At 43.4% G+C, this 27,116-nt stretch overlaps 1 protein-coding gene across 3 annotated transcripts in view; it reads right to left on the reverse strand.

Moving 5' to 3' along the window:
• Positions 1 to 27,116, reverse strand: part of LOC138299441 (inactive phospholipase C-like protein 2) — a 469,418-nt gene that overhangs the window by 84,388 nt on the left and 357,914 nt on the right. For all 3 annotated transcript variants that reach the window (XM_069237682.1, XM_069237681.1, XM_069237680.1), the window contains exon 4: positions 23,162 to 23,237. In XM_069237682.1, the coding sequence (XP_069093783.1) occupies positions 23,162 to 23,237 (76 nt within the window). The remainder of the gene's footprint in view (positions 1 to 23,161; positions 23,238 to 27,116) is intronic.

Raw genomic sequence — 27,116 nt, forward strand, 5'->3', positions numbered from 1 at the left:
ATTGTGCAATGTTGATGTTTACCTCAGGAAAATGTGTGTATGTGGGACTGGCCGCAGCTGAAGAAAAATACCAGTCAAAGAAAAGTTGACATGAAAAAGCACCAAAGTCATTCCAACACTGTCTGAAGATTACACTGAAGGTAAATGGTTGTTCAATACCTTTCATTACCAACAGTGGCTTAACGGTAAACATTATGCCTGAGGAGAAAAATAATGAGCTATCTCCATTGCCATAACTGACACCATTGAAAACTAAAGTATATAAATGGGATGGATCGACGCCATTGAAAAGTCAAGGTTTTTTGTAGCAATGATGAAACATCAGAAGACAAAAGTGCAACCGCCCATTCATGTGCTTGAAGGTATGGCATAAAGTGCTGTGTTTACTCGTTTCAGCACAGCTGGTGATATGGGACTGATCTCAGTGAAGTACAACAAAAATGCTCATCATGAAATAGTATGTCAGTTCCCATCATTATTTGATGGGTTAGGAAAGCTTAAAACTATGAAAGCACAATTGCATATAAATGATAATGTCTGATCTATTGCTGAAAAACACAGACAAATTGCATTTCATTTACAAGAAGCTGTTGAAACAGAACTCAAATCATTACTTAAACATGATATCATTGAGCGTTTTACTGGCCCAATGCCATGGGTTTCTCCCATAGTAGTGGTACTACCCAGATGGACAGTGAAGGAGCTGTACACATCTGTGTGGATATGCGTCAAGCAAACCAGGCAATTGGCAGAGAACGATATCCAGGTCTGCACGTTGCTAACATGATAACACAATTGAATGGTACAAAAGTCTTCTCACGCCTTGATTTGAACAAAGGATATCATCAGTTAGAACTCAAGGAGAATTGCAGGCACATTACAACCTTTTCTATACACATTGTTCCATTTCAGTATATAAAAGACTGAGGGGGTCATTTTGGGTTTGGCGGGCAAAAGAGTCTGTCCGCCAAACTCCTGAGGTCAGGTACTGCTAGTGCGGCCACCTTCCGGTGGGCCCCATTATAAGTTTCCCACTGGGTCAGCCGACGGAAACGGTGTTTCCGCCTGCCGGCTCAGCAGGGAACAGCCCAAAACATTGACGCCGGCTCATAACGGAGCCAGCGGCAATGCTGCAGTGCACAGGGTGCAATAGGACCCGTCGCGCTTTTCACTGTCTGCACAGCAGACAATAAAAAGTGTGACAGAGCTGTCCACGGGGGCCCCTGCTAATGGCCTTGTTGAACATTTCATGAGTTTATCAAAGAAAGCTGTTCAGGGTGCTGCCTTGGAAAATCTCAACCTTAAAACTGTCTTGAATTCTACCCTGGGACCTTACCGTTCAGCTCCAAGTTTGACTGCAGGTGAAAACCCTGCAACTTTGATGTTCAGGAGAGCAATGATGACCAAGTTACCTCAATGGACCAATACAAGATCAAGTACTGAGAAAGAAACATGTATCAAAGACTTGGATTGCAAAGGAAAATTAAGGCCTATGCCGACAAGAAATTACATGCAAAAGACATTGTCTTAACTAGAGGAGATCGAGTACTTATTCATCAGCCGAGAAAACATTCCTGATGCTCCATTCGATGCTGAGCCATTCCATGTCGTAACCAACAAAGGACACATGGTGACTGCCCAACATCCTGGGAGTCCTTTACATGAGATTCCTTGCATGTAGCTTATCACTTCTCAGATACCAATGTCAACATAGAGGCTGGCTCTGAAAGGACAATTGAATAACCCCTGACTGTTGTTGCCATACCTTTCCATGCCCCAGGTTGCCTAACTTCAATTATCTGGCAAGTAGAAATAACATAAGAGTACATTAGTGAAATGTACTCCAGAAAAAGATACATTACGAAACCAAATCCCATGACTGGAGCACAGAACATTTTGCGAAAGCAGATCATGGACACTCCTATTGCTAGTTCCCAGTTTCAAAGACACGATAAGGGAGAGTAATTAGAGCACCCCCGAAGACTCATTGAAGAAGTATTATGTATATATTTTTTTTATTTTTTTTTATTTAAGAGAAGGGGAGATATAGTGTCATGTGAGTTTTTAATGACAGAACTCCTTTGGGTCCTGACAGACTCCGTAGAACCGTGACATAAGAGTTAAAGCGTGGTGAAGTGAATGCAGGTTTAGAATGTTGAGTTTGTGGTTACACACAGAGGAATAAAGATGTGTAATACCCAGGTCCGTGTGTGGCATACTCTTTGCCGGGTACCCAGGCTGGAGAAGAAACTACGGTGACAGAGTTTGTAGTTGAGAACTCCCAAACCCACCTCCAAGCTAGGAAGTCTTAATGTGTGCAACAGCACTCTATCAGTCACTGTTCCAGATTAATGACAATAGTAATGCACCCACCTCCTTAAAGATCTTAGTGAGTACGGAAAAAGGTAGGTTGGCGCAGTGGTACCAGAGGTGCAATAGAATCAAATTTTTTTACAATGCCGCCCTGCCCTTCAATGTGATAAAGGAGTGTTTTCCAAAAAGCAATGTGACTTCTAATGAATGTGATTTCCCTGCCTACATTACCTTCAGTGATTTAAGCCACCAATGAAAGATCTGAACCCCTATATAGAGAAACATATGCAACTGCTATGAGATTATTTGACGAACAAGGCAAAGTGCAGTAGCCCTAGGGGGCTTGCCGGGGTGGAATCTTGTGAGAATACCAAAACAGTGTTGGTTTACAAAGAAACAACATGCACCACACCAAGGTGTTGTAATGGCAATTTCCTTCCTCATTGCTCTTAAAACTGTGCCAGGGCTCCAAATCCATGTTAAAGTGAAAACAGAAAATTTCATCCCTGTCGAGTTTACCTTCTTATATTGAAGGATTTGGATATATTTTGCCCAGCTTTTAGTCTAGCCATCGAGAGGCCATACAGTATCCTAATGCCTCCCCGCATTTTTTCACCAGTTGCCACTCTTCTCAATACTTCAAATATATACCTCCAGGTAACTGTATCAAAGGCCTTCATGACCACCAGGTTAGTTGCCAATGATGGGACCCATTCAAGTACATGGTGTAGGTGTCAGATATTGGGAAAGGATGCTCACTGTGGTCCAAGCAGACCAACACAGGTAGAACCTTAAGGAGATGGTTCAGTATGACTTTATCAAGAACCTTATGGCTGAAACGCCCATTTTGTCTCATACGGCCAGACAAGGTGGGAAGTGATATTATCAGTGCTTCTGAAGTAAAAAGGGATAAAGTCTCATTATAAAGCTAGTAATTTTAGTCCCAGCGCTCTGGCATAAGTTTCATAAAATTCCGCTAGCAAACCATCAACTCCAGACAGCTTTTTTAATCTCTTACAGTGTCAATGGTTCTTCCAGTAAAAGAAAAATTAAGGCCATGGCTGTCAAGAGGCGACGTACAAAAGACATTGTCTTCACTAGAGGAGATCGAGTGCTTGTCCTTCAGCTGAGAAAACCTAAGTCTAATGCTCCATTCGATGCTGAGCCATTCCATGCCATAACTTTTGCTCGGGCCATAATGTGTCAGAGCAACTTTGTGTTTGTATTTTTCTGTGTATATTTTACATACAGACTCGTCTTGAAGTTGAGTTATCAGAATCCCTCTAAGTTTGGGCCTGAACAGCCTGGCTAGGAGACCTTTGGCCATATGCCCTACATCATGCTTTTTTTGGCCAAGAACATTCTGTAATCGAGGAAGGGCAAAAGCTTTAACAGTTGGTCATAGGAGCCTCTTTCTCAGATAAGGTGCTGTTGGATCTCTGGAATGGGTGGGGCAGTTTGTTCCTATCCATTAAAGAGAGGTTCTTACTCAGGTTGTGTCCTAATGCAGTGCACCTGTACCACTATTCAAATCAGGGTCTCAGAAGTGGTCCCATCTTTCTCAGCACACTAAGCTACCAAAAGAATCAATGTTAAACTTCTAAGGTGTGCCTCCATTTTGTTTGTATCATGCTATAATATCTAAAACATATTCAGGGTTCTGAGAAGGAAAGAAAAAAACACATACAATTTCAGTAACCGTACATCAATGTTGGTTTACTGCTTCTCATCTGACCGGTTGTACCTATCTAATTGTACCAAATTTCTTACTGCCTCCTCTCTGCTCAACACAGCGACTACTAGAGAATCAAAGATAAGTCTTGGATAAAGTTTACAAGCAACAGTATGAAAGTATGACGCCTCCTGGATCTGTCAGAAGGACATGCAGTTGCACCCTTATTGTTGCAATATGCCCTCTCCAACCAACAGGATCTCGAGGAAAAGCAGGAGAGGAAGGCTCCACTACATTCTAAGTACTGGTACTTGCCAGTATGAAGCAAGTACTATGGGACAGTATGTATCGTCACTTCTTTTAAAGTGAGAAGTTCAACATTGCTTTGAAGAGCTTCAGTGCTTCCAACCATGGTAGGTGCTCCTTCAAGCACCCTTAGGACTCTACTTGTGAAAGTATTGCAAAAGATACCAAAATTCCTTTATAGGCCTGGTCTAGAAATTGCTTCAACTCTTTCACTAGCCTAATGTACTTTAAAAAAATACATAAATAAAATATGACAACCTACGTTTGTGCATTCATACACAAATGGACCTCAGGTAGCCTTCTTCATCCATTGGTCTCTTTAGCTGTCATTCAAATTATACGTCTGCACAATACAACACTGGGCAATGGGCCAGCCCACTTCTGCTCTCCACTATCTTGTCCTGGGAGTGTCAACATTTTCCTGATCACCTGTACGCATCTGCCAGTGCTGGTGGGCCGATACATTACTTTGCCAATGTTTTCTTTCCTTTTGAATCTTTATTCTTTTTATTTTGTTGTCTACCTTGTGGGTTTGAACTGTGTATTCAGATTACAGTAATCCAAAAACAATAGTACATTTTCTGTTCACCAAAAGAATAATAGTTACCTGCGATGTGAATTAAAGATAAAATTATATATCTGTCCTAAGTGCACCAGCCTGTTAGACAGCTGCTGTACCGTGGTATTAAAATTATATGCAATGGTTATTTATTTTTCTTATTTAACATTTGTATTACAAGCTTAGGACCACCACGTTTAGGGAGACAACAATATGTTTTCTTGTTTTTTTGTTCATGTGGCATATGCTTGCAGTAAACAAATTGTAAAAAATAATGAAACAAGCAAGATCAGACCAACTAGCGTTGATAGTTTAATATATAGAAGAGGAGGTTAGAGGGCTAACCAGTTCGACAATTTCTGTTTTGCTTATAGCTCTGAATATGTTTGCATTGTTCGTGACAACCAGCATCATTAAGTAGAGAATAGATCCTCCATTATATGTACCTGCACATCTAGCTTTCTATTTCAAGCCGAAGAGTTGAATTTGTCCCAGTCTTAATGGATAAACGTGTTAAATCAGCACATTCTACACCTGCCACGCCTTAACCATCCATGGACAGACACCAGAGGTGTGGAAAATCTTTCCATACTTCAGGCTGCCTCACTGCAATGATCTGGCAAGTAGACATAACAGGAGAATACATTAGTGGAATGTACTCATGAAAAAAGATAAACTACCAAAGCAAATCAAACGACTGGAGCCCGGAAGCAAGGGGGAAAAAAAGACTGAAAAACTACAAATTCAAATATTTGCCTACCTTCCGAGGTGAAATACCCCAATAAAGACTTGGGTCCAAATTGATGGTGGCATTCCGAAGCCACATTAACATCATTTTTATGAGCTAATGTGGCTTTGGAAAGGGAAGAACGCAGCGCCATATTTACAATGTGGAGCAATGCCTTGTCCTGGGAGTGTCAACATTTGTCCTGATCACATGTACACATCTGCCAGTGCTGGCGGGCCGATACATTACTTTGCCAATGCTTTTTTTCCTTTTGATTCTTCATTCTTTTTATTTTTTGTCTATATTGTGGGTTCGAACTGTGTATTCAGATGACAGTAATTCAAAGACAATAGTACATTTTCTTTTCACCAAACGAAAAATAGTTACCTGCGATGCAAATTAAAGATCCCCCCTCCCAAACAGAACAGTTGTTCAATCGCCTTGGACGGAATGGGCCCCTCTCTAAAGGCTTCAGAGGCCCTTAAAGGGGTGCCCCCCGACCCCCGCACCACAGGGTTAGAATCCCCTGTGTGGAGCAAAGATTAAGGAATTTTCTGTCATCTGTACCTCTAGTGTGTATGACAGTAAATAACAATTCAAAACCCACAATAATCGTGATCATTGATACATCTAATAAAAAGCTGCTTCTATCCGAGGTAGAGCCATAAGGCGATGGCAGGCGTGGGCCGTGCTGAGCGGAAGAGCTATAGATAATGTATGCCAAGCTGGAGCTCCGTTGTGTGCACGTGACAACGTGTTTGACTCATCCTGACATGTAGGTGTGAGGCTTTTTTGGTCCTAACAATGCACAAAAGAGTGGGAAGGACAAACCCTCAGCTTGTGTCGCCCACAGTGACTACAGAGTACTGTACCCACACCACAAAAGGGAAATAAAAAAGATACATTTAAAAGAGAATACCGGCCATGCAGTGGAGTAACAAAGGCCCCCGCAGCCCCCGTGGTGCGCGGAGGGAGTGGGGGTGCGAGATCCAGGGACCCCCTCAGCACAGCACCCTGGCCCGAGAGCTTTTGAGTGAGCCCGGAGGTGGGGGGTCCTCCATGTACTTTGCGGGGGGGGGAGGGGGCTCTTACGTTTTGTTACACCACTGATTCAAAATGGCGAACTAGAGAAAAGCTGAGACTTAGCACAGGAACCCATTCAAGGGGCACTGACAACATCACCAGATCTGCCTTTGCCTTTCACCAAGTGCGATGTTATTTTCTGATTAATCAATTTAAATAAAAAAGGCACTCCAGACATACACTGCCGCCTCAACACTGGTTTCCTCCAAAACACCACGTGACTGAACTAAAATTCCAATCTGGCCTCCTTTAACCTCCGTTTCACGCCTCACCTCAGACTCCTCCTCCTTCAAAGCCACCACAGGGGGCAGAGACAGACAGGGGAGGGGCGGAGAGAAGCACATAGCACACTGTCTGGTGGGACATGGACACACCTCATTTAGTAAATACTGGGACAAAGATAGTAATTGGAGTAATGAAGATTCCCAGTAAGTAATGGGAACAATAATTGTCCCAACAGACCGAGGGTGCAGAGATTGGCTAAGAATATTTTGGCCTGAAAGGGGGGGGGGAGAGCATGAACGTCAATTAACCAAAAGGCCAGGGGTAGCGGAAGAGACATCACGTCATTAGAATTTTACGTTCACTCACACACACATACTCACACATACACGCACAATCACACATACACACTATCCATCGCATGAACACACTCTCACCTGCACACATGCACACAAAATACATGTAAAACATTTTTTACTTACTTTGGCTGCAAAGGAGGGTCATAATAGTGAATACTATGTTATAATTCACTATTAGTGTAATAAAAGTTGACAAAAAACAAGGAGGTTGGAGTGTCAACTGATGTCCATAAGGACGAGCTGCCCCTGTGTTTTTGACACTGGTTTTGCTACATCTGAGGCCAGTGGTCGCAAATGCATTGCCAGGGGTCACAAGGGGCAAACCAAGGGTCACAGCTGCAACCCCTGGCGAATCCTAAATGACATCCATGGGGGAGAGGCTTAGCTAGATTTTGAAAAACAAAAAAACAGGACATTTTGCAAAAATAGGACTGCAAATTTACATCAACCGAGGAGCACAGAATGACAGCACTCATCAAAGCAGAGACACAGACGAGGCACTGATGAAATAAATAAAATGCATTTTAAAAAACCCAGAATCTTGTCTGATAATTAAATTGCTTTCTCAGAAGAGCTGCTAACTAGTCCTGCTTTGGAACACATAAAATCATGCCTCCCACTTTTCAGTCGACCCTCTCTGAAAAGCAGGACCGAAATCTGCCAAGACAGCTGGTGAAAAACTGGTACAGTCCTGCCAAATTGGCAATCTTGTTCACCCTACTTAACTGGTGACTCAGTTGTGGAGAAGAGCATTTCTACCATTCAACAGTATTGCAGCCCTGAAGGATTTACTGTGTTATCGTGGGTTAACTGGCAGGTTTACAAGGTGGCAGGATGGTTGGGTGGTTTTTAGGTTGAGCGCGCAAGTGATTTGACCTGTTGTAAGTATTGTGGGCTTTTAACCACGCCCACCTCACACCCATCACTTTCACACGTTCGTGGGCTTGCCTTTCAAGAATCATTTGATGTCATTGGTAATTGCTTTATGTTTGTCCTGCCTTGGGGCAGTTTTGTTACCACCTTGCAGACTGCCCCTTTACATGGATAATTGTACAACTGCTGATATACTTCAGCGTGGGCAAACTATTTTTTCCTTTTGTCTCTCCCCTTCATGCTCCATGGCAGCCATGGCCCTTACAGCGCGAACAGCTCCAACAGCACAAACTCCATCGATGGTATTGGAGCGCTGATCACATTGTTCACACTGTCACCTCATCAGAGTAATTTCTTTTGGCTGCCCCGTCACGCTCCATAGCTTTACCAAAAACACTTATAATTGATAAATGCTTTACTATAAAACACAGAAATCCACAACTCCCCCAGCACAGCTTGAGAGCCGATTCTACAACATTCACTGCACTCAGGAAAAGTTGCCCCATAATGCTTTGCAAGCGTTCTTTTGCAAAACATTTTTGCCCATAACACCTGTGGTGGTTCTAGGACAATGGGACCACCACCAAACTGTTCAGCAGGACGCACTCTTTTGGTTTAAGTCATCTCTGGGTCCCCAAAACTAGGTTAATGGGGATCCCAAAATAATAACCCCTCCCACCATTCAGTCCCTTTTTAAGCTTTCTTGTGGCTGGAACTTTTGTTTTATAGCTTAGACTAGTTTTTGTTCTAGGGTCTCTTAGTATTGCAGTAAGCCTGCTAGGCATGAAAATGTATGAGGCACTATGCCCTCTAGGAGCTAAATATGTGGTTGTGCTAGATTACTTTGTGCTGTTCTATTTTCATGTGGTTATGCCATCTAGGGGCTAACCATATGGTAACACGGCCATGTTTTTACAAATCTTATTTTCATTGTGGTGTCCTCTAGGGGCTGTTCTGGGCATTACATTCTAATGCCAAATGTTTATTTCAGATAAAGGTTTTTATTGGTTTTATATGATAATTGTATATGTTTTAGTAATCACTTCTTATTGCAATTATGACCATGATTCAGGCCCACTTAACATCCTTATTACACTATGACTGTTTGAACACTCTTGATATGTTTGGGTGACCCTTCTAGTTTATTTCTCTCGTTACTCCTTTGTGGCTGTCTTGTTTTGTGAATTGTGTTAGCCAGCCAGCAACTCTGATGGTGGGGTGGTGAAAGTGGTATTCTATTGCAATCAGCATGGCAGATTTCAATTACGATGCTAAATGGCAACATTTTCATTTTTGTCTGCAGATAGAGAAAGAATGTGAATGGAAGTGCTTTAGTTATATGCAGGGCCACTGGAATTAAGTGGCAGGAAAAGACCAAATTATGAGGCAGGGTTGACCAATTTATGTTGCAAGAAAAGTCCAGTTATGAATTTACAACACCAATAGCTCTAATTCAAGCAAATGTGAGACCCATTGCATTGCAAATGCTTGTTGATAATTGCCAGAGTTTGGTTTTCTTTGTGTTCTACAAATATGCAGGCTAAGTCAAGGCTGCCAAAATTTGCAAAAGTAAAAAGCATTGGCAATGTCAATAAGTCTGGCTTTAAAGGAATGTTGTATGGTACTGTGAAGCATTACAACCCAATAGCATGGGAATGCATATTTATTTGAATGGGAGCAAAAGACAGTAGACTAATATTGGTGTAGGTTAAAAGGTCAGTTGACCTGGCAAGCCAGATCTTAAAATCCATGTAGATCGAAGTTTGGCAGTGCTGCTGCCAAGGAAAAACACAATAAATTATATTTAGTTGTCTATGACACTTTAATAGCTTAACAATGTCATGGGTGCACCTCTGAAATTTCAATCTGAGGCAGCTCAATTAATACAATTATCACAGATGTGTGGAGGGCAAGCACTTTTTGTGTGGAAGAACACAACCTCTGCCCAATCAAACCGTATACTCTTGGCTCCCAACATGTGGGCTGAGCCAAAGCCCATCTCTCCTGGTGATTCTCTCATAACTGTCTGGCAACCGCTGTGCTATCAAGCCAGACTAATAAAAATGATTTTGACCCACATCTTGATGTTTTTACTGTAATTAATTTCTTGTTTTTAGCAAAAATGTTGTGCAACTTCTTCAAAGATCTATCAATAACATATTGAAACTACATTCTGCAGAGAAATGTTCTCAAATGCTGGCAGCAGCCATCAGGGCTGTGTGGTGAAGAAGCAATGATGAGTCGCAAAAGTCTATTCAATTTAGTATTTGGTGTTTTGTGTCTCTATTTTAAGTCTGGGTTGTGACAGCACAGCTAAGTCAACCGGACTAATTGCTAACAACTTACACAGAGGGGAGTTTCGGTGTGTGAAATTCAACCATAGGCTTTCTTTGATGAGCCTCTTTCAGCTTTGAGATTTTGTAAATTATGACTTACCTCAACTATACTTATCTCACCTAATGCCATTTGCAGTTTGGGTGTATTCTTACTCCTCCACTTCAGTGCAACTACAATAGGGACTATTTTACCACTAAAGCCCTCTCTGACTGCTCCTGGTGGCTCCCCTCTATGTGTCTCATTCTAATGTGCTGACACGGCCCGCGTAAGTGCATCAAACACAGACCTGTTGGCTTTGTCAATGCTTTTTATTTTAAAACTCTATTTCTTTACATGCTGCAGCAATAACCTAGGTTGGCTTTTCAACAGGCTGTTTCTGTGCTGCAAAGAACAGGAGAACAGAAGCAAGAAGTTGTGCAAACAGATTTAAGCAGCTGCCCTTGTTGCTAAATAGAATGATTGTGGGAAGACATCCGCCAAGAAACAAACACAAATTCTGGGGGCGGGCAAGAGTGAGGATTAGAGACACAAAACAAGTAGCGTGTTGATATGAAAATGGTTGGCGGGCCCTATTTAAAGGAATATTTGCAGTGGGAAATTGTCATATTTTTTCAAGGAGCAGATATAGAAGATGTTTCCAAATGGTAAATGTATATCTTCTAAACAAGTGAAATTAAAGTTTTGGCTAGTGCCAGGTAAAATTTTAAGGACACCGCTGTGATTTCAAGAATGTCATATTACACTTGAAACTCTAGAAATGATGCCATTATGCCTTTCGTCGTAATTATGCCACATTTGTGGCAAAATTATAGTGTGGAAGCATGGGAACAACCCGAATGACCAAAACGTAAGGAGCTGTCATTTTCATGGCTTATGTTTCTGGCGCTAAATATATTTAGAGCTCACGTCAAAATTTGATAAGAGAATGCATTGGGTGCTAAAATATAGGACTAAGGGCCAGATGTACAAAGCTTTTTGCACGTCGCAAACAGCGAATTTCGCTGTTTGCGGCGTGCAAAAAGCACATCACAGTGCACAAACCTCGTTTTGCGATTCGGTAACCTGGTTACCGAATCGCAAAGCGGGTTTGCGAGTCGCAATTAGGAAGGGGTGTTCCCTTCCTAATTGTGAGTCGCAGTGCAATGCAGGATTGGTTTGTGACCGCGAACGCGGTCTCAAACCAATAGCAATTTGCACCCTTTTGAAATGGGTGGTAACCCATTCGCAAAAGGGAAGGGTCCCCATGGGACCCCTTCCCCGTTGAGAATGGCACTGTTAATATTGGCACTGCCTGCTCTGAAAAAATGAAATGAAAACGTTTCATTTTTCGTTTTTGTAATGCATCTCGTTTTCCTTTAAGGAAAACGGGCTGTATTACAAAAATACAAAAAAAATGCTTTATTAAAAAGCAGTCACAGACATGGTGGTCTGCTGTCCGCAGCAGGCCACCATCCCTGTGAGGGCCGCCATTCGCAAGGGGGTCGCAAATTGCGACCCACCTTATGACTATTCATGAGGTGGGCCTTTGCGACCCCCTTGTGAGTCGCAGATGGTGTCAGGGACACCATCCAACATTTGGAATTGCGACTCGCAAATTGCGAGTTGCTCTGACTCGCAATTTGCGTGTCGCAATTCCGAATTTTGCTACATCTGGCCCTAAATGCCGAATTTGCGTTGCGCATAATTTAATTATGCATAATTTAACAAAGTTTCTTAAAAGGAAATTACGCAAATTTCGCACACCCTTAATGTTGGTCCACCAAAAAAATGTGTCTCAATGCACAGATGTGCTTTAAAATACACTTTTTGGCTAGAATAAGAGGGCAAGATGTCCTCAAGCTCGTAAACACCTATTGGAAGGGGTAGCTCACTAAGAGTGCATACCCACTCCAACTCTTGCTATTATTGGAAGGGAATGGATTGTATTTTCCTGTTTTCTGCCCTGTTTGAAAATATTTAATAAAACTGAGGGCAGTAGGATGATGTTTTTGGTTTAATGCGAGAAGCTACCTACCTGTAACTCACTGACCAACACTAGTTAACAAAACATGTGATCAATGTAAATGTATGCCATCTGTAGAGTGATTAACATATATATATATATATATATATATATATACATAGATATATACATATATATAATCTACTTAATCTGTAGAGTGACTGATATATATATATATATTTGTAAATTCCCGGAAAAATGAAAACGATTGACTCAAAAATAGAAAGGCTGCACAATAATTCAACAATTAGAGGAATGTGGCACCTGAATAGAAAAAAAAGTGGCCTAACTCTAGTCACCTACCAGATCCCACCCAACAACAGGCATGCCAGCCTATTCGCAGGCATTGGGCTCACGAGTCGCGCCACGTGTCGCGTAATGACTGAAAAAAACACTCAGATATGTTTGGTAACAAACCCCATATGTTGAGAGCTAATGATAGGATGTCTTCAGAAACATTGGCAGCTGTTGCAAGGACTGCTGACAAAAACTGGGAATAGCATGCCTATGGCGCTGCCAAGCAGGTTGGATGCCAGGAGAAGCTGCAGGAGGGCGAATCTTTCTCCTGGCCTCCACCACCCCCTCTTCCGCTGATTTTAGAATCCCATCCTAAGAATATCAACAAAGATTCTCCGTCAAAGTACCCCCTAAATTATGGGTCCGCAAGACTAAAGCAAGCACAAGCTGCAAACCCAGGCACAGCTGGTACAAATCACAGAGTGCAGCCTGGCACTCCTGAGATGACAATTCTCCAGAAAGATGCTGAACATGAACAAAGCTCAGGAAACAGCTTTTTTTGGAGTTATTTAAAAAATCGAGGCGGAATGTGGTTTAGGAGGGCCGGATTGATGCCAGGGTTTCTGGTTAATCCAAAGTAAATTAGTTGTGTTTACATTCATGCAATGCAAATGTTTATGTGGATACGGGGCTTAATTTATGCGAGTAGTTCTGGGGCACAGCACTCAGTTTTGTGGAGTTTGGCTTGTTTCTCGCCTCCTGACTTTGACCCTGAGCAAGAGAGTGAAAAGCAGAAAACGGAGAAAGAGCTAGACCGGGAAACGATGACAAAGAGACAATGAAGGGATGAAAACAAGACCTGTGGGAGTGAGATAAAGGGACAGAAGTGTACGGTGGTGGAAGAAAGAGCCTAGAGCTGAGAGCAAGGCTAGGGAGCCTTGAAATGCAACAGTCCATGCATTTAGTGGCACCTGCGGCAGGCGTCCCAGAAAACTTTAGACCCCTGCACTTTTTTTTTTTAAACAAATCAGGCACTGCGTGCTTATCCTAAAAAAATCAGCATGGATCCCGCCCTCCTGGAGTGGGCCTACATTGGACTGGTGGGGCCAGGCCAAGCAGGCTTGTCTCTTTAAGTCGGTCTGTCCACACCTCTGTCTCGGACGAGCGTCACTCCGAGCGACTAAGACCCTTGAGCGAGAGGTGGGAGAGCGAAGGTGAGACTCACTCAAGCCTGGTTCTAGAGGGTGGGCCTGGTCCACCCGAGGATTACCCTGGCCGATCCAAGGCCATTCAGATCTGAAAAACACACGTTTTTCACCTTAATGTTTCAAGTGGGCGTGTGTCCCCCTGGGCTCTCCCTCAGAGTTTATGTTAATGGTGAACACCATTGCCATAGGACACTTTCAGGCCTGGGAGAGGTGTGAAGTCAGCGGAGGTTAGTAGCTGCTACAATGCACAAGTCACCAGCACGGATATCCTAGAAACTAGATTAATATTCTCATTGCATCTTATTTTTAAACTTTAATGCTTTGCAAAGTATAAAGCTGGCAAAGTTGTTTTAAAGCATGAAAAGCTGTAAAGTGGCCCTGTAAGAAGAAAGATTTCTGCTGCTGCACATCACCAGGAGGAGCATGTTCTGCATCTTAAAGATCTGATAAGCAGCTCCTTCCCCTTCTCCAAGCCAAAGCACATCAGAGAAAGCAAGTATGTAGCTCCTTGGGTGCTGATTATTGTGTTAAAAAAGTCAAAAGCGGACAGATGCAATTACCTAAAGTGGATCATTAAATCCTTTGTTGTTGTTTGGCCAGTACCCATTCATCATCATGGTCCACCCATGCTTCTTTACGGCCCCACCAAAGAAAAAATCCTACAGCCGGGCCTGCTGTCACTGGAGAGCGAAGGAGAAAAGAACATCCCGAGAACCAGGAAATGAGCAAAGGCTGAAGGGGTCGAAGGTTGAGAGAAGCCGGCATCTCTCAGATTTCTGTTGAAGATTTCTCAATTTCAGACAAAGTTTAAAAATAAAACAAAACACAAAGTAGGTGTCCCAAAGCTTCCCAACTTTGCCAGTTCCCAAATATACTCCACTGCAACAAGTCAAGTGTACTCATAGCGAGAGCCTGCCCTCGCCCACTTGCCAGTCCATGATGAAGAGGAATGGAGTGCTCCATTAGAGATAAACCTTGAAGTGGGTCATTGGTGGCCACATTTATTAGGAGAGGTGTGCGTATGGTGGACTCAAAGATCTCTTCTAGGTTTCAGACTCTACAGAGAAGAGTTGAGAAATGGCCTACATAGGAAAGCCTGGAGAAAGGGTCACATTAACATGACTGCTTACTGCTTACCAATTGGAAGTGTATATATATATTAGCCGGGTGAGGTATGGTGAGCTCTTGAGAGCTGATGTTTGTTGTGAGCTGACATCAGGTCCTGAATGCAGTCCTGGATCAGGGGTGTCAGCATTGTGTATTTGGAAATATAGGTCGTCGTTTTTTATGATGGTGGTGTGAAGGTACATGCAGGCATTGGTCTCGGGTGCACTCTGCCGATGATGGCCGTCTCGTCTGCATTATAATCCGTTAGCTGAGTTTGATTTGGTAGGATAGGCTCAAGCCACTGAGGTGGTGTTCCTGAACTTCTCTTGTTGGTGCCTAATTTCTTTTACAGACCTGTTTGGTTGGCAGTGTGGTAAGTTGGTGACAAGACTGAGGAGGATGAGCTCTATTTTGTGGTCTATTACAGCCTTCATCTGTGGTTAAACCCCACTGTTGTGTTCAAGGTTCCTAAGTGTTTGTGAACTATCAAAAAATCGGCCAACCAAGAACTTTGGTAAAAAAAAAAACATGGAGTCACTCACTCCACTGTCCAAAATAACACGAAAAAGCCCCAATAATGCCCACCTAAGATTGACAACCTAATACAGTGATCTGCTCATCCGGAAGTAGGAAGAACAAATGGTGACATCACCCAATTATTTCTAGCAGTGGCACAGGCTTATGGCTCAGATGATTCAGGCGTACTTAAGCAAGGATGATGCAAATGCAGAAAAATCCACCTTGAAAAAACTATTCTTGATTTGAAAGAGAGCGGCGGAGGAATGGAAACATCAGGGAGATTGACAAGTCTCGGGTAGTAATTACTGGGTGAATAAATATTATGTAGATATACATCAGTAAATACAAAATAGATATACACCTTAGTCAAAAAATGTTAACAGCTAGCTTGCCTGCAGCTTGGGTAAGAAATTTACAGTATGCCTACATTTATTGGATTTCTGGCACAGGGCGTCACAGGGAAAGAGCGGGAATGCGTCGCAGTTATCCAATGCGGTGCGCTGCTGTCCTTTCCCCCCTGTGCTGGTGCCCTTTTGTTTGCCTAGCACCAATGCAGGCACCCTTGCACCATGCTGCAGGGGTTTCCTGGGTTGTAAAGAAGATTGTTTTTGTGCAGGAAGGGACACCTTCCGTCACAAAAACAATCCTGGGAGGCTTTTTTCTTTTTCTATGTGTGCTGTAGAATGCAGCACACATGCTGCACACATGGAAAGAGGGAAAAACAAGGAAAAATAAACGCATATCTCCTTGCTACTCTTCTCCTGGGAGGTGTTTCTTTTTTGGTGCATTCCTAGGTTTACAATTTCTTATAAGTCTTGGAATACATAAAAATCCATGGATGTGTGGGAACACCCAAACAACACCCATGGAAATGCCTCCCTGACGCAGAGTAATGTAATGCAGGGATTTGAACTGTGTTACATTACTCGACATGTATGAAGCCATGCAGGGCCATGCATGGTGGCCTTGCATGACTTCATAAATCTCATTTAAGATTTGCGTCGCTCATGCACCACACTTCATGGTGCAAGAGTGACACAATCCAGGCAATAAATAATGGTCCTTGGTCTAAAGATTAAAATTTGGACCCACTATGTGGCTATGCAGTTCGGCAGTACTACCAAACGGGACAATGTAGGTTCGAGGGTAGACTGATCAATGGCCATTTTGTAGGAACATAAAGCTGCTATCGTATTAGTGGACCGGTGAAATTGAAATTACACTGCCATAATGTGCTGTATGTGAAAATCACCAAATTAGGCCATTAAACCACGATGTGTAATTATTCTGTAGTTTGAGGCAAAATAGTAGTGCAACAGCAGAAGACCAATGTGTACAATCACAACAAGAGCAGTTGGTATTTACGACACTTGTGTTTTTTGATGGCAGGATGCATTTCATGATAAAATATAGTACTAAACGTCATATTTACATTTTGTGCAATTTCACATAATTTTCCTGACATTTTGATAACTAGGCAAAGGCAAATTACAAAAACCTTGCACTCCCTTATTTGTTAGGAAACTGTGTTCATCACCCAGTGCAGAAAGTTTGTGGGTGCAGGATCTGACAGGCAAACATGGATGGACACAATAAAGGATCCCAAGTCAGATATCTGGCACAATGTGTGATCTTTGTCTCCCCTTGGTGTCAGTTTTTTCGTTGTTATGGAGGCAAAATTAATTATTCCTTGATGTGCACAAGTAACTAGCAAATAGTCATGATGTGTATTGAGTACATAACACTTACCATAAGAGATTTCCCTCTAACAAACACTGTGAAATAGTAGTTAATACTTCAAGGTCCTTGTATTTTCAACCTTGGAAGGATTAAAGATTGAGTGGAATCACCAGAACTGTAACCGCAGAGTAACAGGTTGTGCATAGATCTCAGCAGCAGAATAGTTACCCACAGATCTATCTTACTGCCCCCTGCTTTACATAGTTAATGGACAATTACTACTGGATTTGAGTCAGGGTGGGCAGAATTTGATTCCATGGAATTCTGCAGAATTACATTAAAATTCCGTGAGATTCTGTGAAATTCTGCGGAGGGGTGGAGTGGGCATTTGGTGCTATTTTCTTAGCACAAAATGCAGGCTTGCATTCAAAAATGGATGCGAGGATGCATTTTTCACTAAGAAATATCTCTGTCAAATACCAAATGCACCTACAGTGCATACCCCTGGGCGTCCTTACATACTCTGCAGGGTATGTAAGGGCATCCAGTGGTACGCAATGTAAGTGCATTTGGCACTACTCTGCATACCACTCTGCGCCCGTACATACTCAGAGTATATAATGCTTAAATACTCTGAGTATGTAAAAGCACCAAGGGGTACGTACAGCTGCCCAGTCAGTGGTTTTTAAACAGAGCTGGAAGAGGGACCTGTCCCTCTATTTTTAAAAATCACTGCAGTTTAGAGTTTAATCTGCAGTGTTTTTTAAACATTTTTAAAAACCAATACAGTGCTCATTAGTCCTGCCTGGACAACAGCGGAATATTTTTAGTAATTCCTTGTTAATCTTGTAATTCCTTCAATCCTGCCTAGATTTCAGGGTACATGCACTCGCTCGCGCTCTGTTAGGCAATAACCCAAAGTAAAGAGCATATGGACAAGAAGGTTCCTGTGCATTAAGAGATAGGTTACAGCCAGTGCTTAATTTGTAAATAAAAACGTGCTGGTACCCAATGCCCTCCACTTAAACACGCGGCGGCTGCACTTAAATGTGCGAACACGGAATACTGAGGCAGCGTAATCCTGAAGCCATCTCGGGCTTCTTTAATCCATGTGCAGCCACTCCCTGCCCCCTCAGCTCACTCTTGCAGCTTTCTGCTTTTTCCCATTGTGGCGCTTTTTTGTTTTTCTCTTCCTCTGTCTTTTCCATATGTGTCTTTTGCTCACTGTAAATACCTGAGGCAGAAAAATAAGTGCCGGCCCTCAAAAATAAGTGCTGGTGCTCCACACCGGACACGACAAGCAAAAGTTAAGCACTTGTTACAGCCCCTCTTTTAAGCACTTGCCTGCTCTGATCCCCAACGCCTATCATCTCCTCCACATGCGTGCACAGTGGAACCAAAACATCACAGCAACATTGTTGACTTCCCGGTCTGGATAAAACTGATTACTGGTCAACCATGTCACTTCCTGTGTTCCATTTCACTTATCTATCTTCACTTATTGATCAAAAGTGAAAGCACTCAAAGCAGAAGCTTGCTAGCAGTAAGAAAGAGCACATTGATGGAACAAACAGAAATTGTGCTAATTATCGCCCAAAATAGATGTGATTACTTGCTTCCTGCAGTATCCTGCGTGCAAACCCATTTAATAGTGAAAAGATTTGGCCGGGAGATAACCGACACCCGAACCGTCCCTTTTAAGTTTTAATTGATTAATTCGAAATGCATTTACTTTTAATAAATGGTATGAAATTACCAATTTCTACTGAAATCAGCATTAATTTTGCTCAATTTGTTAGCATTCAGCCAACCCTCTTCCATTGGTCTGTTGTGTCATTCACTGCATGGGACAATAGGTCAGCCCACTTCAGCCATTGGCTAACCTCACTGTGAGTGACAGCAATCTGTTCTTTCCCAAGAACTACAACCATGAGTGACAGCAATCTGTTCTTTCCCAAGAACTACAACCACAAAGCCTGGGACTACTACGACAATGTGCGCTTTTTGAGACTCCAAAAATATTTGAGCTTTTAGCCTTTGAGATTATTATATATATATATATATATATATATATATATATATATATATATATATATATATATATTTTACATTGGCCAGGTCCGGCAGCTCCCGCTACATTACAGGTTTACAAAAACGTTGGCAAAACAAGCATCAACAAAGCCAAAAGGCTGGCAGTCAACACCAGACCCACTAGCCTTACTAATTTGTGTTTTAAATGTGTCTCTCTTCTCAAAGGCTGTTTTCTCACTAATAGTTTTTCGAACCATTTGGTCAGGACTACACGTGCCTCAAACTTAATGATATGAAGTAGCCAATCATTGCCCTTTGGCATTAACTCATCTTTAGTGTGGTCACAAAAGATCTGGTGTGTTGGCTCTGTGGACTAATGCATTCACTTCTGGGATCTGTGAGTGATCTCTTGGTCACAAGTCATAATCCAGGCATCCATTCAACCTTTCATCCTTCCGAGATCAATAAAGAGTACCATTGCGTTTGGTAATATAGACATAGACATGACACTGGCAGTCTTTATTTCCATCAGAAATCAATCACTGGTTCCCCCAAGCCATCAGAGATCAATCACAGCAGTGACGTAACGAAACTTGAAGGGACCCACCCGCAATGTACCTGGAGGGGGCCCCCTCCCTCCTGGACCCAGTCAATGGCCTGCTGCACGTGCACAAGGTACTGTGCTGAAGGGGCCTTCTGGAGTTCGGGGGCCCCCCTGCACCATGGGGGCCAGGGGGCCTTTGTTACGCCACCAAATCACAGATTCGCCCAAGCCAACACGTTTTGTCTTATGTTGCCAATGTCGCAACAGACTTCTTCAGGGCTACCTTTTGACACAGACATTGGAATAACTACTAGGTGAGTACAGGACCTCTCTAATAGGAGTGGGCCTAACTCGTGTAACTCAGTGTAGAGTAAGCACTCAAAAAACCTGAGAATTACGCAAGATTATGCTTAATTACTTGTAAAAAATGATGTGCGTTAACCACTATTTTTAGCGCAAAAATGCCTTTTAGTGTCCAAAATGGAAGAATGCATTTTGCGCTAAGAAATAGTGCTAAATGCAACAGAACACAAATAGCCTGTGGAAGCAGCCACTCAAGCTTGCTAAATGTGCTGTTGGTGTAGGATTTTAATCCAGCTAATTCCTGGAATGTAGCACAATTTTCTAATTGCAAAGTGCCACCCGTATATCCAAAAATGGGTGCAAGTAGGCATTTGCACTTCAAAATAGTGCTAAATGTGCTGTTCGGATAGAATTTTCATCCCAAGACCCGAGCCAGGCCCTTGGCTTGGCTTGGCTCGGCTCTCACACCTATTGGTACAGCTGAAACTGTCTGAAAGCAGGACCTGTGTTCTGGGTGACCTCGGGAATGGGAAAGAACAGAAGTGCTTGTGCCTGGCATGTCCTCAGACTCATTGGACTCCAGCAGAAGAACTCAAGGCGGGGAATAGGTGAGAGTGGCAGAGTGCCACCTACTGGCTAGTGCGAGAAGTGGGAGAGTGGTTCAGTGCTCAATGTGAGCAATGCACGGACTGCTTTTGTGAACTCTGTCTGCTGCCTGTAACTCGTAAATGTAATCGCATTTATATAGCACATGCTACATTTGACAAGGCATTAATACGCTTTTGGCGAGGCGCACGCAAGTCCAGCACCCACAGTTGGCGATAGTTTAGTAGTAAATTATTATTTTTTTACTTCTTCATTGTTAGTTATTCAGTGCTTAATTTGAGCCAGTTGTTTCCGGTGCGGGGCACCTGCATGTGTTATTGAGGGCCGGCACTTATTTTGCTGCCTCAAGCATGTACTGTGAGCAAAAGGTACATATGGGAAAGACCGAAGAAGAGAAAAACGAAAAAGCGTCACAATGGGAGAAAGCAGAAAGCTGCAAGAGTGAGCTGAAGGGGCAGGGAGTGGCTGTACATGGATTAAAGAGGCCAGAGAGAGCTTCAGGATTACGCTGCCTCAGTATTCCATGTTCGCACACTTAATTGAAGCAGCCTCTTGTTTTAGATGAGAGCTTTGGGCACCAGTAAGCTTTTGTTTACAAATTAAGCACTGAGGTTATTTGGGTTATAACTGTCTTTATGACATAAGTAGATTAATAAAAGAATGATGGAGGTTACGTGACATTAGTGGATGAGTGGGGCATGTGGCCATGTTAGTTGAAGGGGTAGATGCACTGAAATGCAGGTTTGAATCTAGGTCCCAGGGTCCATGGAAGTCTGAAAGCAGTGGGATGAGTCAACGAGTTGAGGAAAGGCGATATTTGAGTCAAAAGACTGGGAGTGCATGCTGAGGGTGGGAGGCAATCAGCATGGGCGTTGTTTCAGGAAGTGGAATATTTTAACTGCTAACTTAACTGTAAGTTCGCCCATATCTGTTTTGTTCCACAGTGAGGAAGTTTTAAAAATGTTCTAACAAACCTTAAGTCAGCCCTTTACCTAATTACTACAACAAAAAAACACAAGAAGTTGATTGTTTCCAGTATACTAGAAGCGCTCCAAGAGGTAAAATGATATTTTGACTGCAGTGCTGAAACCCCTTGCATCGTTCCTGCCCCGAGTCCTTCAGGAGTTGGGTTGTCTCACAGCTGTGCTCTTCTGCCATCTCAGTGCACAGTCCCTGGTACGTGACCCCTCCGATGCTGAAACACACACCCCTTAAAACATGAACACACACACCAGCAGCATTAAGTGTATCACTGCCTGAGCAGACAGAAAGCGAGGATCTCATGCGCCTCACCAACCAGACACCTCTCCACCCAAGCACACAGGTCCAGCTGTAACCACTCCAGACAGTGCACGCAGCCACACCGGTGGAGGATGGACACTGTACCATTACCAGCATCTCCAAGGCGCGCCGCCCTGCCACCCACACCTTAGGTCTGGAGAACCGTGTGCACCACAGAGACTTCCCCAGACCTACACCTTCGATGCACATCAATGAGGCCCAACCTTTCTGGGCCTGTGATTGGACCTGGTGAAAGGTGACCGACCAATCCCAACATCTGCAAGTCACGAGTTTCCACCCCGACACTGTGTATATCTGCTACTCCACTGTGTGCATATGTTCTGCTCACGTTCCTACCCCATCACTTATTGCACACTTTGCTGCTTAATGTTCAGAAAAAAACACGCATTCTTAGAAGAAACTATTACTATTTTAAGTGATGTTTAATACCTGTGTCTGCTTTACAGATGTTCCGCCCTTGACACTGTGCTGACCTATCTCGGACCATCTGGTAGACAAGGTACGGCGCACTCCCACCACCCGTGTTGACCCTGTACAAAGACTCACACGTAACAAACTACTCTTCACAGCAGCCTAAAGTCACTGTCAGGATCTGTGCTTCACCAGGGCGTCATGAGGAGCAGTCTGCGGCTGCCACCTAGTGGCCGTGTCAGATTTCAGCACGACACCCCCACGCAAAAGGTGTATTTTAGTAAGTACATCGGGAGCCTCCCAACAGGCACATTTGTATTTTGTATAAGGCGCTGAAAACTCTTACAGGTCACTGTGAATGTTATTGTTTCAGACAAAGAACAGTGGACATAAGAGTGAGTGAAGGGCCACCAACAGCAGCTCTGGTTTAACTCCATCCAAACATGGTGAGAGTAGCAGTGGTTAGATGATCTAAGAGATGGGTGTCCAACCTTGGTCCAGGACGAACAGAGCCAAAGTTAATAATTTCCATTTAGGTTTACATTATTGTCTCCTGTTAATATCTTGAAGGTGTGCCGTGAATGTAGCCCTTCTGCACCAATGCTAGACACCTCTGGTCCAGGGGGCTTTCAGGCAGCCTAGGATCAGATAATTCCACCCTCAGATGAACCCTAGGAAGCACTGATCGCCTTGCAGCCAGCACCCGTTGCACAACACTTCCAGCAGGCACAGCTGCCCCACCCGACCCCCAGCCACCTACCAGTCTTCTGGGCCTGTATGATCTTGGCATGAACTGCATCGGCGGATTCAATGAGGGTCCGGCTGGCCTGGATCATCTGACGGGAGAGGCAGTGGAAGAAAAAACACCAGTTACCAAGCATTCTTCTTTTCATGGACTCTACCACTATTTGGAACCCCCTACGTCCATTACCTCCACCGCCCCCACCCCATCGCCCACTGCTGGGCCTACAGTTCTTGAAAACTTCAAAAGAAGACAGACAAGGGGAGCATTTGCTCTTCACTCACCTTGTTCCATAATCCATCAGCTTTACACAAATCTCCAGGAGCTCTGCCTGCCCTATACGAAGTAGTATTTCAGAAAAGTGCGAAAAGCATCCCCAGGCAGTCCCGTCCCCCCACCCCCAAAAAAAAAAGTCTTGTATTTTTTAGACTAGGACAAGGATAGGGAATGTACGTGTCCGGGGCTCACATTTTGGTTATTACTGGGGCTAGCCTATGCCTAAGTGCTTGAAATGCTTCAAGGTAAGGTTGCTAAGGCACGGTTGGTAGTGATTTGTCCAGAATACACAATGTGCTCAAGCTAGAATGGTGGGATTATGTCTTGGGGCTCGCCGCAACACCACTCCCAGCATCCGCACTTGTACTCCCTATACAAGGAGTTGGCTTAAATCTGTAGAACAGGGGCCTCAGAAGCACATCAGCCAATTGTGAAAGCCCAGAAAGGCTGAGACTATTTGAGGGCCCGGATTCCCCACATGACCTCCGACTCAACTAGGGCCCTAGTAAGTAGTGCCTTGGCTGTAGAAGGGAAGGCGCGCGTTTCCAGGTAGGCTCATGCAATGCTTGCACAAGGTGATGTACCCTTCATATTAGGGCAAACCTTGAAATAAGAATCGCAAACCGCAGTGTTTGAGCCTTCCTTTTTAAAAGTTGCTATTTGCAGGAACCTGAATATAAGTCTGGGGTTGCATATTTGGTGCAGTCTGGGGTTCATAAGGCAATCACTTCTGGGGGTGCTTTTTTATAGTCTGTGTTTTGACAGCAGAGCTGGGAAAAGGACATTTCACTAACAATATACATAAAGTGGGCTTTGGGTGTGTCCCTTTTAGCCATTGGCTTGAGACTTTGTCAACCATGCTCAGCCCAATGGAGTATTTATCTTTTACCTAACGCAGTTGGCTGGTTAGGTATACTCATCCACCTCCACTTCAGTCATTGCATTGAAATGGGAGTGCAACCCCCCACCTGTGATAGGCATCAGTGCAGATGTAATAAGAGAAACCCTGGAAACCACTGATGCCTGTTGCTCATGCATCCCATGCCACTCTGGGAACAGACGGAAAGACCCTCAGGGGCAGATTTAAGGAAAGTGGCACTGCACCTAGTGCAGCGCCATTTCCTTGTACCCCTTAGCGCCCCCCTACCGCCACCATGTGTGCGTTGTATTTAAAAATATGGCACTCCATGGTGCAGGGTAGGGGGCAATAGCGTCATTTTTTTTACGCTATTGATGTAGTCTGCAGGAGTAGAGCCAAAATGTTAGTGCTACTCCTGCAGAGTACATAGTGGCCCATTATAAATAATGGTATGCCACCTTTTTACGCCTGCTCTGTTAAAAGTGCTGAAATAAATGGCACAAGCAAATCTCTTAGATTTACTTGCACCATTTTTCTGGCCCCACTAACGGGGGAACGTCCCCCTTGCATACATTATGCCTGGCGCCGGCATAATGTAGGGCAAGGGTTTACAAAGTGGCACAATGCAAGCATTGCACCACTTTGTAAATATGACGCGTGTGAAATGCCACCTTAACGCCACATTTGCATCAAAATAAATGCCGCAAATGTGGTGCAAGGTGGCGCTAGGGGCTTATAAATATGTCCCTAAGACGCTACCCATCTTATCTCCCCCTTGCCCAGGAGGCTCTTAACAGAAATAGGATCTTTAAACGTCTCTCGTTAAAATAGCTGATACTTTCAATATGGCCGACAACAGGTCTATTTCTAACTGGATTTCATTCTTAATATGTGACTAGGCTGGTCCTCCTAAATATCAAGTGAGACAAACTCTATTGGGCCCATCTCAAAGTTGGCTTACTTTTGCACAATAGGCTCTGGGTCAGCCAATAGCCAAACCCCTATCTTATTAAAGCCATTTGTTGCAAATAGACCCCAACAAAAGGTACAGAAGCAAGGAGTTCTTGCAAATGCACCAAATGTGATGTAACAGCCTACGGATTCCTCTAACTAAAGGGGCAATTGGTGAATGATGTCCCAGTTTGTCACAACACCTTAACAACATTACAGAATGCCCATTGTGGGTGACTGTCAGTGATGAAAGACTGGGTAAAGAGAACTGTTTGTTTTTCTCCGCACCCATTGTCCCCTTTGTCGTGTTTATTGCATACGTAATGTTTTGCCTTTTACATTTTATTACCGATTTTAAGCTAGTGAGACACACTCCGTGCCATTACAGGCACTATTTCAATTCGTGCTTTTACATGAGAAACTAACGCATTTTGGGCGGTGTGGTCCTGAACATCTATAATTGAGCTAGTTGGACTGACCCACCTGATAGCAATGATTTGTGGTTTGAGAGACCAGGACTGGAGACACTGTCCTTGATGGCATGAGTGAACACCTCAACAGGTGACTGTGTGGATGGGAAAGACAAACTCTGGTGGCCCGTTCTAAACCACCTTCAGTATCCCAGAGCACCCACACATTCAACACTGTAGGCAGGTGTCCCACTGACAGTAGGTGCCACCAGTATGACAGTAGATGCCACCCCCTCTGTTGATAAGTACTTGAAGTTGGACGGGTTCTCTTTATTGATTAATATAGCCCTCATAGAGCGCACGGTTACCCGAAGGTGTCCTTGCACCAAGATCTATGCAAGATCACGTACTGAGTAGTGTGGAAGAAAGGACTCTTAGCTCATAAATTAGAAACTTGTGTCACAGATCCACAGAGGCTCCAGAATATTGACAAACGTGGAGCAATCTGGTGAAACGTATTTCAAGGCGTGTATCTGATGAGGTTTGCTAACCACTATGAAATCCAACAAAATTCTCCTTTATGACTGCTTACAGCTCATTAGTTAAATATGAAATCAGATTATTGGATGAAATGTCAGTATTTTTTGCTTGCCCCTGATAGCTCTAGCAGGTTATTTTATTCTCGGCCTCCTGATAGTTTGGTCTGCCAATTTTGCCATGTGGATTTCTTTCCACTCATTCCTATGTTTCCATTAATTCGATTGGCTAAGTGTCTTCCTATTTCAGATGCATCCCTATTAGGGAGTTTTTCTTTTAATAACTGTTATATTGAAGTGGTTGCTGTGTATAACAATCTCGTAGATATGCTTTTTCATATTGATACAGTTACGTTTTTATTACTGATGTTATTCATGATATGTTTTGGCTTTTGTTGGAACATTTTAGAAAATGATCACAGAACTTAGTATAAAAAAGATATCGCTGCCAGTTGGCAAAGCACTGTTTGACTCCAAACGAGCGTCATGGTAACAGTCACTTCTCTCCTGGCTTTACTTACTCAAGGCCTTGATTGCCTCTAATCCCTTTCACAAGCTGATGAGAGCAGGAGAGCCACATCACTGTGCAAACAGAGCCGCCATGTTTGACGCATTCTTTGGCAGGCTGTTCTAATTTCTCTGATTGGTGCTACGTGCAGACCTCAACAACAAACTAATAGATCGGTCTTCCGCGTTTTTATATCTGGTAACTGATCCATTCGTTAACATTTATATTACGTGGCACTCCTTTAGGTTTACACATAATCTTCCTAGGAATTAAAAATCTACAAAATATTTCCAAAATGTAAATAAGAGAAATGTTTAGAAAACGTCCGTGGAAAGATGCCTGCTTATTCATCAGGAATAGTGTTGGCTTTAGGGTGATTTGACGGGTGCCATGGCACCGGGCGCCACGCTTTAGGGGGCGCCCTTTACATGGC

Source organism: Pleurodeles waltl, chromosome 6, assembly GCF_031143425.1.
Source record: "Pleurodeles waltl isolate 20211129_DDA chromosome 6, aPleWal1.hap1.20221129, whole genome shotgun sequence".
Lineage (NCBI taxonomy): Eukaryota > Metazoa > Chordata > Amphibia > Caudata > Salamandridae > Pleurodeles > Pleurodeles waltl.